Here is an 18,204-nt window from a genome sequence, read left to right as displayed (position 1 = left end):
TTGAGTTCAGTAATAACACAAGAAATGTGCAGTGCTGCGAAGCAACCATGTTGTGATAAAAAGCGCTAAACAAAGCAAATGTCATTTATGTTGTCAAGGACAGTTTCAGAAAAGAACCCAGGGCTATAAATAAAGGCCATTAGCTGCCAGAACGGTTGATTTGTGCCTGCAGCTTTACGTCAACATTTGCAACAACTAACAAGCGGGAAAGCATCACATGCACGAACTGAGCATTTAAAGAAAATGGCCGTTTGCACCACCGAATCAGTCCACTGACTGAAAACTGCACTGACGTCAGTCCGATCTGTTTCTTCTGGAAATGTCTCAGCACTTCAGTCTCAGCACTCCATAGGGTTTAATGCATGATTACTTACAATCTTTACAAGCAGGATAAGAAAATTACATCACGATAAACTAACAATGTAAAATGGTGGCCACAGGGCCACTCAATAAATGAAAAGTTCAGAAGAAATAAGCATTACAAGATGACAGAGAAAAAACGCAATGAAATTCAGTAAATAGACTACACAACTGAGCAACAGGCAGGCCCGCTTCCAGAGACGGGGCACATTTAAGGTGCAAAATTGCGCTAAAATATAAAGTGTCATGTGCAGCTGCAAATGCATTCTGTATTTATCTTAACCTTGAAAGTGTGCAATGACCGTAAGTTTAAATGTAGACGAACAGTACTAAAATAATGATCAGAGTGCCCCAGGGAGTACAGGGGCGCTACACTAAAACTAAATTCTATGATCCTACCAACAGGAAATTGGATTCTATGATGGTCAGTCTAAGTACAGTAAACCTAAAGTTTGGTCCTAGTTCTTACACCATGTTGGACAAATATGTTCCTTAAGTGCATTTGCCTCTGGTTTGACAGGCCAGGACAACAGCGTACGATATGGGCAGCTGATTCCTCACAATATTGACCCAGCCTGCATTGTCTCTGACCATAGGCCAGGGTCCTCCAATGAGACCTATATTCCCATATGGACATTGTTAAAAGTCTACTCAGCAATATGTTCCTAATCATGTGTCTACCAATGCTTGCTTTTAAATACGGTTGTCAAAGAGTGGCTTCGTGTAAAGTCGCAAGACCCTCTGCTGCTCACATTTTCCTGATTGATTAAATGTCAGATTCTCTTGAGACCATCTGGCTTTGCTCCTCTAAGGTTTTCTTTAATTGGTTCATTGTGATGCGTGGATCCGTTGAATACGTCACTGCATGTTTAGTGAAGCCTGGGCACTGCCCAGATACTTTGACCAATTATTGTTTTTATCCTGAAATATCACTTTAAGTGCCCCTGCAAAGACTGGATCAGCCCTCATCACCCAGGGATGGAATTTGATTATATCTTTTTTGCATTCTATGTCCATATTCACCAAGTTGAACTCAAGGCGAATCAATGGGCTTTGAGTGTGCTTAGGGATATGAGGCTATGTTGCAACACTCAAGTGGCTCATTGAGCCTGCCGGGAACATCCAGATGGCCATAGTTTATTGTAGGTAATAATTTTGCCCTTATAACTCTCAGGATCGCCCTGCCGAGGTGCTGTGTCGCTTGTTATGTAAACTGGATAGAGCATAAGTGGCATTCTGGAAATATAAGCTATCTGGAGATGACAGCAACTTGCAGCCAGAGTTTGAACATAAAGCAACCGATTGTATACAGGCCCTTTCTACCCATTGAAGAATCACATGACATCTGATAATCACATCAGGCACAGCATAGAAAATGCAGTTTACTCTGGGTCAGGGTTGGACGGGGACAACAAAAATAGTCCCAGGCACTAGATTAAAAGTGGCCTCCATTAGCAAAACAGATAGTTAAAAAAGCGGCCCACATTTGCAAATCAGGCCAATTTTGAACTTGTAACGACACCCTGTATGGGTATTTTGCAAGAGGTGGGAGACTGCATGCATGTGTTTTTGCTGCAAGCAATGCTTGTCCTAATGACAGCAAAATACTGGATTCCTCCCATTCGGTTTATGTGAGTGTTTAAGAAGAAATGGTGTAGTTTAGGATGGATGCCTAAGTGGGAGAATCATTGGGTGGACGGTTGGATGGGTTGGTAGAATGATGGACGTTTGGGTGAATGTTTGGATGAGTGCATTGATGGATACCTAGATGAGTTCATGGATGGATGTCTAGGTGGGTACTTGGCTGGATGGATGCGTACATTAATGGATGGATGGAAGAATGGATGGTTTGTCTTTGGATGACTAGCTTGGGTATTGTAGAGATGCGGACAGTTTTATACATAGGCAAAAATATTCTTAAAACTCAATTTTTGTACCTTATTGAATATTTTGTTAGAACTGGACGAAACGTTGAGTCCAAACTTCTTATTAAACTATATGAATACTTTTGTAATTGTTAGTATGGATAAGCACCTTTTGTAAGCAAAAAGAGACATTAATTTAAAATAATTGATGGCAGGTTGTCAAGCATGATGCTAGGTGGTATTCACATGGTTCGACATAAGGACTCGGGCAGTCTCACCCAGTGACAGTAGAGCTAGAACAATACCTCAGTGCCCACATTTCAGATAGTCGAGGTGAGTGGCAAGCAAGTCACAGCCATGCTCCTCACATGCAAACCGGGCATAGTCCTGTTTGGAATAGGAGGCTGCCAGAGACAACAGATGTTGAATTTGCTGTTGAAGCAAATGTGTGTGGTATTCCTGCCCGTACACCAAGACAGTTTTTATAGAGCTTCATGTTTTGGAGCAGGATGAGAATGAGGTGTAGTTAATGAGGGTTTGTGATTTCACTGAGTGGGGAAGGAGGCTAGAGAGAAAAGGAAGAGGCCAGAGACAGATGGCTCCTTTCAATGAGCCCTGAGACTGGTGCTCTCCTGACCGAATGTGAAACTCTGGATGAGTGCCGGGCACATACAGTACACACCCACCACATCAACACAAACTACACCTACAAATGTATGTACATTACATTCATGCATGTCTACAACCTATGCAAACAAAGCACTGCAAGCACCATTAAATATATAAATACATGTATGAAATATATACCAATTCTTCCATCTGCCCTCCCATCTCTTCATCTACCTTGTATCTGTCTGTTTTGTTTCTATAAATTAATCTGCCTTTGTCTATACATATAGAGATCTTAGGTATGTATAAATCTGTGTATGTTTGTATATATTTTTATTATGTCTGTGTATGCATGTTAATTTATATTTGTATTTTTGTTTTATCTGTCTGCCTCTCAGTAAACATATCAGTCTCTCTGTGTGTATGTACTTGTCTCCCTGTGTTTGAATGCATCTATGTATACACGTATGTCTGTATTAATGTTTATATCTGGCTTTTTCTGTGTCTATCTGTCAAACTGTGTATGTATGCCTTACTTTGTATATATTTTTTTCTGTCTTTGTATGTGTGTTTCCGTCTGCCTCTGCTTGCCTACCTATGGAATGCCCTTTTATACATAGTTCTGTGTATTTGTGTGTGTTTGCACATCTCTGTTTTTCTACCTGTTAAGGGAGCTCTTTGTTCATCCTCAGCATCTTTTGAATCAGCACTAGTATATCCACCACACACAGTAAATCCTACCCACTGCAGACTAACCCATTGTTCCTCCTGTCATGTATGCACATCCATCATGCTCCTGTTGTGTTTACATGAGGAACTGAAGCGGCCGTCTGTCATCTACTGCATTTGTATAGCAACCCCGATTTGTCTGGGTGGGGAAATATTCCTGCCTCCTTACCCCCGTCTCAACTTCCAACAACCTCTGAGGTTTGGTAATTATCTTGTCTTGTGCATGTGGGTCATTTGATATTTTCAGAAGTTTGGGTTACTGAACAAGGCCCACCTTTGCAATTGTGTGCCGTCTACTGGGGAAGTTTCCTGGCCAGGGACATGACCTAGCTATTCCCCTGAGGAAAGCAGACACAACAGTGGATATGTACAAGGCGCCATTATATGTACACAATACTTGTTTGCCAGCATATATATACATGCTACACTAATGCTTATAATAAGGAAACCTTTTATAGAGACACTTTTGGCATGTGCTGTAGTATTGCTCTGGCGTGCTGGCTCAGCTGTCTGCAACACTCATTGTTACCAGTTCTTTAAAATACACACAAGTGACTATTGACTCCGAACTTTAAGATAGTTCTCTCTCACTTCATAATTACGACTGTTTGGTGCAGCATTGTGCCTCTTATTAACTGCTTGCATTGCAGTGTAAACCCAAGGATTTTCTTTATTGGCTGCTACACTTGATTGGATTAAAACAAATTGATGCTACTAGGAGTTTGTCTTGAACATCACGTTAGAATGTAATCGCCAACATGTTTCGGCCTCAAATTGGATCACTCATAGGAAGGTCAATGGCCTTCGTCAGGGCAGTCCAGGTACCCCTGCAGTCAGTCACTCATGCTCCTTCCAAGTGTATGCTGGTAAGAAAAAGTCTTATGTGTCAGTCCACTGCCTTTACCCTATATTAGTTGGGTGTTGTGGAAATTCTTAGGTGTACACTTGGGTTGTTTTATGATAAGCTGGACCCCATGTTTGACCAGAACATTAATTTTCAGATCTCCCTCCTCAGTGAGTTTGAGACTGCCATGTTAGTATCATCTTAACATGGTGGGTCGGACTGGCTGACAATGGAGCATGCCACAAAAGAGCGGGTGAAGCCTTACCAATACCTTTATGCTTTGTTGGGGCCACTATCCTGTTGCGTAATGTTTTCCCTTTGCCCTAAAAAAAGAACAGGGAAAGACCCCTGCAATACCAGTTGTGTGATAATATGTTTCTTACCATCATCAAGTCGCCCAAAGCTACAGATCCATTTATTCACTCGTTTACCAACTGCTTACACTCGTAAAAGGCCACCCATATTGACTTTGCCAGTGCTTGTTTAAAAGCTGCATGGTGATTTATTATTAGTGCCCTAAAATTCTCCTGCAGTGAGGCACTAGTCAGAAACATTGAAGGATGTTGATGAGATATCAACCACAACCCTGACACGACTCTCGTGGCTGTGACTATCTGCCTATTCCTAGAGGATAATGAATTAATTGAAGTTCATTGTTGGCAAGCTAGTGGCCAAGGATTGTTCATCAGTGGTGTCCCTGAGATGAGGACAAGAGAATGTGTGCCGGTGCGAATCAATCATTAATGATAGGTACCCATTTTGTGTATCTCCGGTGAAAAATCTGTGTCTCCAATTGAACTACAATCTTATCAAGCATAACCATGTACCAGCTGTGATTGATTTAAAGTTCCCTCGTTATAGAATGAATAATCTCCTAATGATGAGTCAGCCTCCTGTGCATGCCCTCCACCCCAGGCCTTGTTAGGATTCAGTGTCAAACATGACTTAAAAGGCAATGGGATAGCAAATGTTATCTACTACAAGCATATGAGTGGCCAAGAGAGTGGCTGGGCAGCCCAATTTCACATTATGTATTAGGTGAGTGTGTGATTGGCCCTTCGGAGAAGGGATGTACCACAGTGAAGTGATGTTCTGGTGTAAGAGTCACTCCTTCAGGAGGTCAATGAATAGTGATTTTTCTAGCACTTCAAGTGGGGTTTGCCTGTATCTCCCTGCTGCATTAAGATGGTTTTCTTCCAGGGCTGTAACAAGATCCAGAAGTAATCCAAGAGTTAGACAAGTGGACAGTAGGTCATTCTGAGGTGCTTGAAGATGATCCACCCACCTGGTCCCATATCACTCTGATGCACTGTGTCATGTATCTTGCGGGTGACACAGTGCAGAGCATGCTTGATATGAACAGTGAATGGATGTATGAGGATCACCAAATAAGATTTCCAACCATGAGGGTGAATCCTGGCAACCACGTAGTCTCCTCCATTCACCCAGAGTGCATAAAGTCACATTAGAACTCTGCACAGTGATTTAGCCCAAGGAGTGTCCGATGCATGGGAATACCATCCACCTATTCAGCAGTGTTTCACAAGTGGCAGAGATGAAGTGGGATACGATATCCTTGCTTTAATGCACAGGTCCCTAGAGTGTTTACATATGTCACTAATCATATGTTTCTCCTTAGGTCAGTGGCCAATTTGCCAGTGAAGCCCCTGAGACTAGAGGATAGGTGGCCTGCAGGCCTAGTGTGGTACTAAAGAGGCCAGTCCTTGATCCCACTGTCCAGGAGTATTAGTGAGAGGCCACTAGTGTCTCAGTATGGCTGATCCAATGTATGCTTCGTATGTTTGAAATATCTAAGCTTTTCCAGGGAGTATATAAGGCACTAATGCCCTGCAGATGACCTCAACTTTTCAGTATTACAGTAGTTCTTATCTGCACATAGATTTATATACTTCCAATATTGACTGGAACTCTTGATATGACGTTGGAGAGTAGTATGGGCTAGAGGAAGTTTCTGGATTGTATAAGTTAGTTGGTGGCACATATGTTGTGAGAATCTTGTGTTCTCCTACCGATTGACACACGGGGCGCTAGACTAAACTACACATGCATACTGCATTATCTCCCCATCAAGTAATTAATAACTTCTCCTGTTTACACAGAGAAGCTGCACCACCTCTGGTCTTCACCATGGAGACAGGTAACCATGCCTTACTCCTGGTCTTCTCTTCACATAAGAGACTGCATTTTTTAGTTGTAATTTTGGAAAACTCGATGCCCTAGTTCTTCAGCTTAATTGTTCACCATGGGTGTTAGAAGAACAACAGCTAGAACAATTAGTACCTTTGAGCAGCTTCCCAGTCTTAGAGAAGCAAGAAAAAGCTGGAGACCGGTCTCCCCCAGTCCTCTGTGAGGAAAGTCAGGAATTCTTCAGTCCAACAAGCTGGGAAGTCCTCTTTCGCCTTCTGTGCCAGTCAGGACTCTGCTGACCGAGGGCAGAGAATTTTACAGGAATAAACCATTAAGTGATAGCTGAGGATATTTGATCAAACCATGCAAAATCTCAGGGTTCCCTCACGAAAGTGATGCATCTGTGACGCAGTTGCTTTTCTAGGGGATTTCCTTCAAGATCTTCCCACGAGCCCTTTCATCACACAGATGGCTCCCCAGACACAGCCCGAAATGGTAAATGGACACCTGTTTCCAAGGATCTACCCCAAAAGGCGAAGAGAGGGGGTAGCACAAGATTCAAACAACTAATAGGAGGGAACTGAAAGGAACACAAAGGAAACTTGAGGCAGCAAAAATAAGTGCAGACTTGTATGACAAGTAAAAGCATTACAACATATGAAAGTTCCTAGGCAAGTAGTTCTTGGTTAATTCCTCCTTATAGCCCCGGAACCTTTCCTATGCTGCCGCCTCCTTGACCAGCGTCTCCCGAGCGCCCCCGCTAACTTGTGCCCCAGCCTCTGCAGGTCCGTTAATCTCTTCTGCTTCTTCTGTCCTGACGCTGTTCTAACCTCCAGCCACAGCTCCTTGCTGTAGTCCTCTTCCTGCACTTCTTGCAAGTCTTAGATACTGACGTGGCTGAGATCAGACCCTTGCAGCTTCTGGGTCTGAGGGTCGGGCCCCTGAACTTTAGAGAAACGATTGTTGCAAGCGCTGTTCACAGGCAGCTGTGACTTGAAACTGCGGTCTCTGTCAGCCACAGGGACAAGCTGTGAGGGACAATAGATAGCCAGGAATGCACATGGCCTCTGCTGAATACTGCAGCCCTGCCTTCACTAAGATAATATTTCAACATTAATACATGAAAAACGCAATGTAGGTAATCAAAATCAGATTTTTTTTCCAATTATAATTTTATATTGTTATACAGTCCTTGCTGTCGGGTGTGAAATGCATTGTGGAAACATATTCCTATTAAAGGAATATTTAGGCTTTGTAGACTGGCTGAAGGAAACGTGCTTTCTACAACACTTAATATTTTAAGATGCAATATTTCCTTAACTCTTGCGTCCCCTTATCTCGGCTCGACAAGAGTTGTGCAGACATACATAGTTTATTTACCCTAAGTATCGGGAATGACAGAAGAAAATTAAGAGCTGTGTGCTATTAAACAGAGCTCCTGTAACAGAGGTTTGTTCAGTAGGCCGCAACTCTATCTGAAATGAAAAAAAATAAGCTGCGGGGAGTGAAAATAACATGAAATTCTTTCATGGACACCGTGTCCCTTAGTTGTGGTCACAGCCAGTTTGGTTCTGCAGCATAAAGAAAATATTGACCCGGTTTCTGCTGAACTGGCAGAGGTTCAGACACGAAACCATTAATGGGCTCTAACAATGTGCCATTATTCCTTAGAATGTGTTGTTTGTCTTCCCATCCGTCACACCAGTGCCCCCCACGGAGGGAGGGAGGCTGACTGCGTCATATTGGCTGCTGGGAGAGTGCACTTCCTACACCTGGGATGCACGCTCCTACTCCAGCATTCCTTCAAGGTTTATTTAGCATTCTGCTTTTTTTAAGTGTTTGTTGCTTTCAGCCTTTGCCTGTGAGTTCAGACTGCCATGGGATGGGCCAGGGGACACGTACAGTCGCAGGGGTCCTGTAGCAGCAGGAAGGAGAGGTGAAGGCCTCTGGGAGAATACACCATCAGATAACGCTCCAGCTGCACGGAGGCGCACAGACAGGGGGAGGGGGCACGGGCTCTCTTCTGAGTATGCCCCAGTGCCATCGTCTGTCTGCTCTTTAGAGACACACGCTGGCCCTACATGCCCTTTGACCTTGCCCACTCCTACGTGCATAGTCAATAGGAATTTGGGTTCCCGGGTAAAACCAGCATATGTCTCATGTAGGGTAGGGTTCCCTACTTTTACCGATTTTAATTTCTCCACTTTTTGGTCCCTTGTACAGTTTGGGGTTGCCAGGCCCTACAGCTCCCAATATATTGTGTTAGCTTATTTTTTTAGTTTAACAGCATATGCTCGGAAATTGCCTTCATTTTTACTTTACTTTCACTTCTTCACTTTTATTCTAATTAGTTTTGCTTTCCCAGCAGTTGGGAGGTAGTGCTAAATCTCCCAGTGGCTTGGCTCCAGTTTGCTTCATTATTTGGCAGTTTTTAATTTAGTTTCTTTACCTAGATGGGATTGGCCCAGTGCTTAATGTGTGCTTATTGTTTCCGGTGCGGGGAACCGGCATTTATTTTTCTGCCTCATGCATTTACTGGGAGCAAAAGACACATGGGAAAGACTGAGGAAGAGAAAAACAAAAAAGCCTCAGAATGTGAGAACTCATAAAGCTGCAAGAGTGAGGTGAAGGGACAGGCGTGGCTTTAAATGGACTGGAGAGGCCATATATGGCTCCAGGATTACGCTTCCTTAGTATTCTGTGCTCGCAGATTTAATTGACGCAGCCGCGTGTTTAAGAGGAGGGCTTTGGGCACTAGTACGTTCTTTTTTACAAATTCAGCACTGGATTGGCCCTGCCCACCTGCTGCTACCCTCCCACGTGTAGGGCCAATGTGACGTGACTGCTGCTGTGGACACTCGGCACATGCTTGTTGTGTGCATGTCTAAGGCCATCCACGCTCTAGCCGCACTCAGCGCCAGCCACGCGGCTCCTTTTTCCATAAATCAAAAGATAAACCCAACCCTCTTATCATATCAACTCATTTTTTATCTCTAACCCTTCAGTTAGGTACATCAGCCCCTAATACTTTTATATCTTCCAGTGGGACTTCTCTTAGTGTGAACGCTACCTGTGCCCTTATCACTCCTCAACCTTCTCCAGCCCAAGTCCCATCTCCAGGACACAGCGTCTGTGCACTCCTTGGATAAAACCTCAGACCAGCAATCTAAGGTGCCTCCTTGCCAACATCTGTTTACTGTACAAGCACTATATGGAGACGTTTTATTCCTTATTGCAACATGATTCCGAATCTTGGTCGCATGAATTTTGAGCTCCCGACCTGGCAATAGCTACGCTGGGCCTATTAATAAATGCATCTCTGCCGCACTGAAAAAAGAGGCTGGTGCCTTTTTATTAAAAATAAAAAATAAAATAAGTTCTCTCAACTCAGTCTCAACCCCCCCACGCTGAGCTTTGTGGCCTACTTTGGCCCCCACAAATCGCTCACTTGTGTTCTAGATTACTGACTGCCAGTACTCACCTCTATGTTTGGCTTACTTTGGTTTAGTTTGAGTCCAATCAACCTCTTTTTTTATCCTGCTAGGTGATTTCAATATCTGTGCTGACTTACCTAACCCCACCCCGAATCAGCCTCACTTCTAGACTCCTGTGAATATCTTTGGTTACCACAACTAGTGGCGGGCATGACCCACTATGATTACCACAGCCTTGACTTGATGTTTACCAACCATATTTCCATCTCATTCACATGCTCAGTCCTGTTGCTTTGGTCCAGTAAATTTGCTATTCCTTTTTCTCAGCTTTTTCATGTCTGACCAGTTTCTGTCAACCAACCTTCCCTCCTACTTAACTCTAGACGCTCATGGGTGAAACTTTCACCATCACTTTTCTTTAAATATCTTGCTCATTCCATTCCCAAGTTGACCTACCCATGTTCGTAGAGCGAACCTCCAAGTACACTCTTGGATCTCATCCAGCTTTGATACCCTGATTCCACTGCCCACCTCCAAGAACACTTGTCTTCGCTTTTCTGTCCCCTGGAATACCCAGAGCTAAAAACATGAAAATGGATCTGCAAAAAATCAGAAAGGACATGGCGATACATTTACTCCCACCTCTTCCGGGCCCAGTATCAATCCACTCTCCTATGCTTCGTTCTATGTGGATAGAATTGTCAACCCTTCTAATTTAACTAAAGAAATTTTCAAAATTGTGAACTCTCTATCAAGTCCTAAATGCTGTGCAATGTCCATACCACATCCCCAGTCACTTTTCACTGACTTTGCATTCTTCTCTGGAAGAATCCGCAAAAGTGCAGCTTCATCTTTTTCACTCTCTGAAGCAATCACTCCTTTGCATGCCCACTCGCCTGCTTCAACATAGTTATCACAGTTCTCTCTACTTGCAGGCGCAAGGACCATGCATTTACTCCTGTCTCCTCCAGACCAAAGTCCAGCACATATGATTCTTGGATCAGTACTAAACAATCTATGCAATCTCTCTCCTACTCTGGACTATGGGGGTTATTACAACTTTGGAGGAGGTGTTAATCTGTCCCAAAAGTGACGAATATACCACCAGCCGTATTACGAGTTCCATAGGATATAATGGACTCGTAATACGGCTGGTGGTATATCCGTCACTTTACCATCACTTTTGGGACGGATTAACACCTCCTCCAAAGTTGTAATAACCCCTATGTTCCCTCAGGCTTGAAACTTGCTATGATTGTGCCGGTTTTGACAAAAGCCCATTTCTCAGGTTCCATTACCAATCACAATTCTCCAGAGAGAGGGTAAAAGCCAACTTTCACCTTTTTTGGAATCACAAGCATGGATGTCATTTGGGGATCGCCTCTGTGACCTTTGACCTCGGAGGTGGCAAAATAAAGAGCCAGGAACACAGGGGCATCTCGTCCTTATGGACGTTGCTTGGGGCTTTAACTGCCTTGTTTTCAATCAGTTTTTTAATTACACTAATAGTGAATAATATATTTTTCACTATTAGTGTAATAAAAATGGAGTACAGTTAGCTAGAATATGACACTCCTTGGTAGCTGAGGTAAGGAATAATGCTTTTAAATGTATGTTGTGTGCATGCTTGCAGGTGAGAGTGTGCCTATGTAAAAGAGAGTGTGTGCATGAATTAATGTGTGTTTATGTAAACGTGTGTAAGAGTGAGCGTAAAGATGAAATGGCGCGTGATGTCACTTCTGCTTCCCCTGGCATTTTGGTGAATTGACGTCCATGATCACAAGATATTCTACACCACTCCAAAGCCGGTTCCGGTTTCGGCTTTGGCTGGTGGATTGCATGAATCAAACTGATATTAGGGACAACATCCTCAGATGGATTACAGACCATCTAAATAATCACTCTAAAACCATTCACCGTTCACCTCCTCCTTCTTTGAAGTGTCTTCAGGAGTGCCACAGTGGTCTTCCTTAAGCCCCAATCTGTCCAACATCTACGTGCCCCATTAGCCCGACTGATCCAATCATTCGGATTCAGACTCATGGCTTATGCAGGTGATGCACAGATTCTGTTTCGACTGGATGAGAATTCTGCACCCAGTTTTCCTGATTAACACTTGTTAGGTGCGTATCACAAAACCTACTGAAGGTCAGCACAGATAAAACAGAGATTTCAAGGTTGGCAAATCAACCTCGGCAGATGTTTTGACCTGGTGATCACCACACCTACGTCGTCCTCCCAAACCAAAAATTATGTAGTCTCGGTTTCTGATTTGCTCAATCTCTCTCATTGTCTTCATAAATTAATAAAATGTCGTCCTCTTAATTTTTTCACTTATGCCTGCTGCACAAAATCATACCCTGTTTGCTTCTCACTGCGCATCAGCCTGAGGTCTAATCAAAATCCTGGCTTGCCTAGATTACTGTAAGACTCTATACCTGGAACTACCAATCTTCAACTTTAATCATTTGTTCTGCATTGCTGCTCGATTGATTTTCAACCTAATAGAACATTCTCTTATCACTCCTGGTTACCTCTTTTTCACTGGCAACCTGTCCCATCATGAGTTGTGCTTCAATTGTTCTGCATGACTCACTCTATATTCCACAAAACCGGTCTGCAATTCCTTCAAGATAAACCCTAGGTATGCTGTCCCTCACAAATATTGAGGTCCCCCTTGCTTCAGCTTTTAACCCTGCTGAAAATCTTAGTCTCACCTGGGCGTGCCTTCCTTTTCATATCTTGCAGGAAAGCACTGGAACTCACTCCTACGCTCTAAATGCTCGATTGATAAAGATATCTTTCCAGGAAGTCTTTGAAAATGTTCTTTTTACTCATCCTTATTAATATGGGAGCTACGATGCTTACTTTTCAATCCCTTTGTGCCAGGATACCCTTGTGGGTGACAGTCGCACTCTATAAATACCAGTCATCATCACCATGAGGGCAGGTCAGAGTAGGGTCCAGGAATGGAAGTCTGCACTCATTGAGGAGTGCACTTTGTGGAGATTGACATAGATTTTGAAATGTGTTCCCTACACTTCTGTGAGTACCAAATTACAACCAAATGGACCTGCCATAATTTGCACATAGTATTAAATGTAGTTTACACTTTTTTACCTAACCTTTGTTAATCAGGACTTTAGTATTCAGCTTTTATCCAGTCAGAGAAGTCTAAACACTTTTCATTTGTCATTTGTCAAGAAAAAAAAGTGCTGTGAAGTCCCTTAGACTTCGAGAAAAAACTGGAACAGGTCTGTGCTCTCTTCAGGAAATAACACATTATTCGTTTCTGTTCTGCAGGCGTAAAGGAGTCTCATCAGATGAGTATCTTCAAGATCATCGCATCCATCCTGCACCTCGGAAATGTAGAAATTCGCTCGGAGCGAGATGGAGAGTCGAGTAGCATACCAGTAAGTTTGTGCAGAAAACCTCCTTTGGTTTACTCCGGGGAGAAGGTGATGGAGATTTTCATAACATGTGAATCTAAGAGGTTTGTTTAACATCCAAGGCTCATATTATATATAGGGCATACTGTTCTTGTTTGCTCCACAGCACATCATTAAGCATGTGCACCAAGCGCGCAGAGGGACAGCCCGCCCTGTGACTGTGAAAGCGCTGTTCCCAGGCAGCCGCAAACTCGGGCTGCCCTGGGGGAGGAGCATTCAGTGAAATACAGAGCGGCTGCCTCAAGGCCGCCCCATGGTTCTCTTTGCAGGCTCCAGTCCACCTGCACTTGAAAGAGGGGTTATAGATCTTCCTGCAGGTGGGTGCAGTGATTGACTTCACCTTTTTGTGGTGAACTGTCAGTGCGACTCCTAAGAGCAGGTTTGCCTCTGTGCCTACATTGGTAATTTGCCTACGTTGGTGATAGGGCGCAGGAGCAGAGTCAAAGGGATTCTCTCATTTGCATGTGGCCACACCCCCGTGCATACGAGGGAACCCCGTCACTGGATAGCGCTGGCGCCACATGTGCAGCAGTGTTATCAGCATTCAGAAGGGGCCAGACAAGCATCTGTGGGCCCCTTCTGTAATACCATAGTGCCCCAGGGGCACAAAAAGTGGGCACAGACACCTATTGATCTACCAGGGCACGGTGTGTAATATGGTCCCACGATGCTTATATGATAGCTTCAGATGTTAAGTTGTGTTGGACCTGACTTTTGCTCAGCAAAGATAAATTATTTCCACACACGATTATCCTGTCAAAATATGGGCTGTGCCAGTGCAAAGAGAACTTTTTGTGGGAATTTGGTTCTTCTATTATCTGTGGTTGTGTTTCAACAGCTTCGCTCTGCTGCTTCGCAGGCGATATTGTAACCCATTTAACGTCCCTCACTTCTGTCACCAACACCTGCTTCACTCCAGCATTCCTCTCTTTCATGCTTTTTCAGTTACTAGTGTTCAGCATTGTTCTTAGATCTATACATAACGAATATTTATTACAGGCTATTGGAAAATACATTTGACTTTTGTTTACATGACATAATAAAATATTAAAACTCTAGTCATCTCCAAGACACAAAAAAAAAATCATGACTTTAGCACAAATCTAGACAATCTATATTGAGTACAAAAATCAGTCACTGCTACTGACTGCGCTAACTGCAGTATGACACATCTTTGGTAAATGCACATCTACTTCTATTTTACTAAATCAGGTAGAACCCTGTGTTAAAATGCCATGGAAAAGCCTTGAGGTAAGAGGATGTGACGTCATAACACAGATACCTGGTGCTTCATCGCTTCCAGCAGCCACACTCTATGGTGTGGAAACTGACACCGGCAGTGCAAGGAGGCCTTGAAGGACATTATTCTTCGATACAGAGAGAGGAGTTCTTGTGAATTATATATTGAAGAAAGGTTAGAGAAATTGGTCAAAGTGTCTCCGACCGGTATCTGAGCTTGAACAGAAAGACATGAATCTGGGCTAAAGTACAAGGATGTGTGAGTATTGAGACTGCTACCCCAGAGAAAAGCGGATTCATCTTAACCATTGACCTTTCTCTGGGATGCAACCCAGTCCATCTGTTTTGTTTGCTTGGTTCATGACCATTAAAATGCATGATTGTAATGAGTGACGGATAATGTTCGTGCAACATTTGTCAACGGGTGTCTCCAGCAATACTGAGCTGAAGGAGTAATATTCAGAAGCATTGTTAATATTATTTTGCGCACAACATTTCACCATGTACCTCTGTCCAAGGTCAACGAGCCGAGTACATGATAATCCAGCTAGCAATAATCACCACAAGAGTTTGTAAATAGTCCGACATTTAGTCATTTGCTCACGTCAGTCCTTTTAGTGGAACAAAAATATGTTTCTTATAAAAACACTGTGTAGGCCAAGGGACAAAAGGGAGGTAATTTCAGGCAGGATTCCGTTCAACCTGCACGCCATTTCATTGCTGACCTCTTCCGGGTCTCTACAGCCAACCCCCTGAGACGGCGGGCAGACCCCTATCCTTAAGGAAATGGGGGTGGGTGCTCCTTTCATGGACTAAGTATGGACAGATTGGGCTATCACCGCTATGCTCTCGCTTAGGAGTTAGGGGTTTGGTAGAATTCACCTATGTATGTTATCACAATATATTGGGACTGTTTATTTCCTTCTCGCTGGTCACCTCTAGTCTAATACTGTCATGCCTCATTGTCCTAATAGTCGCAGCTCATATAGTTAATCGTAGATTGCAGTCTTTTCAATAAATGTATTGAAAACCATCCTGCATCTCTTTCTTTGGCCTATGTGTGTGTGTGAGACTTTTTACTAACAAGAGAAAGGGACTTGTCAACCACAACTTCCCCTGAGAAGCCATAGAGTGTCATGTTTCAGGCTGCCACAAATCACCTTTTCTTCCAGGTTTTGGTGAGGTGCTGCTAGCTAGCCAAAAGAATAGGGCCGGCAGCTGCCGAGATGGTGTGGGAATGACTCAGTCACCCAAAAACGGTAGTGCTTCCACCCCTTAATCCAGCAGTCTCAATCTAACAACGGGAGGCCTACGACAGAACTTGTGGTGGGAAGTGATACACCTCCTCCTCATCTGGCATACAGAACAGTGTTCTTTGTGGCTGAATAACCTTTCTCTCTCCTTGCTTGGATCTAAAAACCATATCAATGACATGATGTGCATATACTTCTCTACATGATGCATATAAAATCCATGCATGTACCTTCCCCTTGCTAAATTGGTGTGAGGCACAATGTACATCAGCTGAAGTCAATGGGTGGATTTGCTGTCCTGCAAGTGTGTTTATTCTCATATCCATATTTACTTTTATAACTTCATTATACTTGTTTTCTTGGTAAGCGTGTTCCTTTTTAGTTATCAGTTTGTTGCAATACAAAGTTTAACATTTCTATAAGATATCACAGCCCCCTTGCAGACGGTGTTGGGTATCAACCTGTTTGTGTTGCACTCTGCCATTCCCTGACCTGGGCTCTTAGCAGTCTGGGTGGTACTTAGAAAATAGCTGCCTATGAGGATTCTGGTGGACTTTCTGTCGACTTCATTTGGTTTGTGTGTTGCCTCCTCTTGTCAGCACTCCTGTTTGGATGTGATTTTGGGTTTGTGTTATCTTCCAATGACCACCCATCTTGGAAGGCCCATTTACTATATTTCGCCATTTAGGGCAACATTCCCATTGGGAAACCTACATTTATCATATCCGCTTACAGCGACAACTGTGGAAGATGCACCATACTAATGTAAGATCTACATTCCGTATATATTCAAGAAAGTATCCATGTGCTCCATATAGTCTGTGAATTGGTGCCACTCTGCTGATTACTAGGGATGGTGGCAGCACTCTCTTTCGTGCAAGAGAGTTCCTTATCATTCATCTATCAAAAACAGATCACGTGTGAGCCTGGTGCATTCTGGTTACTAAAGGCCATCTTTTAAAATTAGTGAATGTCAGTGAAGTCACTTTGACAATGAATTAGCCAGACTTTTAGATCCACGTTTCATGGTATTTATCGCTAATAAGATTGAGCGTCCCCCTAATTAGTTTAGATTCTTACCCATTGCTCTTTTAGGTGGTGAAACACCTTGACACACAGCATTATGTAAGTCTCAGTCAAGCGCTCTTGCGCTTCTGTGCGCCCTCCCCTGGTTGCAGAGCTGCACCAGTGCCTAGGATAGCCTTACCCAGGTGATAAGCAGTTATGGAGTTGTGGAACCAATGTCTAATGGGGTGAAAAGATGGGGACAGTAGCAGGCAGTTACTATTTCTTTAATACCAGCAGAAGATAACAAGGACATTGGGGTTCCCCACTAGGCATCAACTGCAACCAGTGGATTATTGGATGCAAATGAGCAATCATCTGTATGGATCTCAGATGGAACACCAACCTACATTATAACATTGACATAACACATCCTCCTTCCTTCCACCAAAATCATAATTACAAGAAGGAAGCATGAGAAAAGTATTATAGAAGACGTGTGCTCCAATAACAATTTTTACATAGTTATACTATGTTACAGTAGGCAGGTTTGCATGACTCTGCGAGAACAATGAGATCCCTCCACTTTTATGTCATTTCCTTGTATGACATCAACACTGAACTAATAATTACTGCCGGAAATATTTCTTGAGGGATAACCATAACCTTTCTTTGTCCCCACACTGTCACTCAATTTCAACTTCAACATTCGTGTCTTCTCTTCTTTCTATTTTTCTGGCACAGCCTGTCTCACATCACACACGCCTCTCAATGATCAACAATTCCCCATTTAGTCATTGCCAAGCAGAGTATGACTGACCCTTCCTTTTAAGGGTACAAACGTTTACACAACTTTACTAACACGCATGGGAGTGCTCAAAGCCCAACAGAGGTTCCTGAGAGTTTATTCCCACCACATTTGCTGGTACCAATTGCAATTGATCTTTTGTTACTCTGTTAAAACATTCTACCAGCCCATTGCTGCGGGGGTCATCACACTGAGGTCTTAGTGCAGGTATTGCCACTGTATTCAAGAAAACCTCCATCACCTGGCCAACAAGTTGCTTACAATCATCTGTGATCAATTCTTCCTTATACCCCACTCTGTTAAAACATCTCTAAAAATCCAATAAAAAAATCTCTAAAAATCCAATAATGCTCTCGATGTTATGGCCTGAAGAAGATGTACTTCTGCCGAGTTTCAACAGTCATCAAGCTTAACAAAAGACATACTCAGAAATCCAAACAGTATATCAAAGGCCAAATTAA

The 18,204-nt window shown here is 43.2% G+C and overlaps 1 protein-coding gene across 2 annotated transcripts in view; it reads left to right on the top strand.

Annotated features, from left to right (window-relative positions):
- The window catches only part of MYO5B (myosin VB), an 842,958-nt gene that overhangs the window by 463,317 nt on the left and 361,437 nt on the right, over positions 1 to 18,204 (top strand). For both annotated transcript variants that reach the window (XM_069219220.1, XM_069219218.1), the window contains exon 9: positions 13,293 to 13,402. In XM_069219220.1, coding sequence (XP_069075321.1) covers positions 13,293 to 13,402 — 110 coding nt within the window. The remainder of the gene's footprint in view (positions 1 to 13,292; positions 13,403 to 18,204) is intronic.

This window comes from Pleurodeles waltl, chromosome 1_1 (genome assembly GCF_031143425.1).
Source record: "Pleurodeles waltl isolate 20211129_DDA chromosome 1_1, aPleWal1.hap1.20221129, whole genome shotgun sequence".
NCBI classification, from domain to species: domain Eukaryota; kingdom Metazoa; phylum Chordata; class Amphibia; order Caudata; family Salamandridae; genus Pleurodeles; species Pleurodeles waltl.
This window is presented reverse-complemented; position numbering and strand designations above follow the sequence as displayed.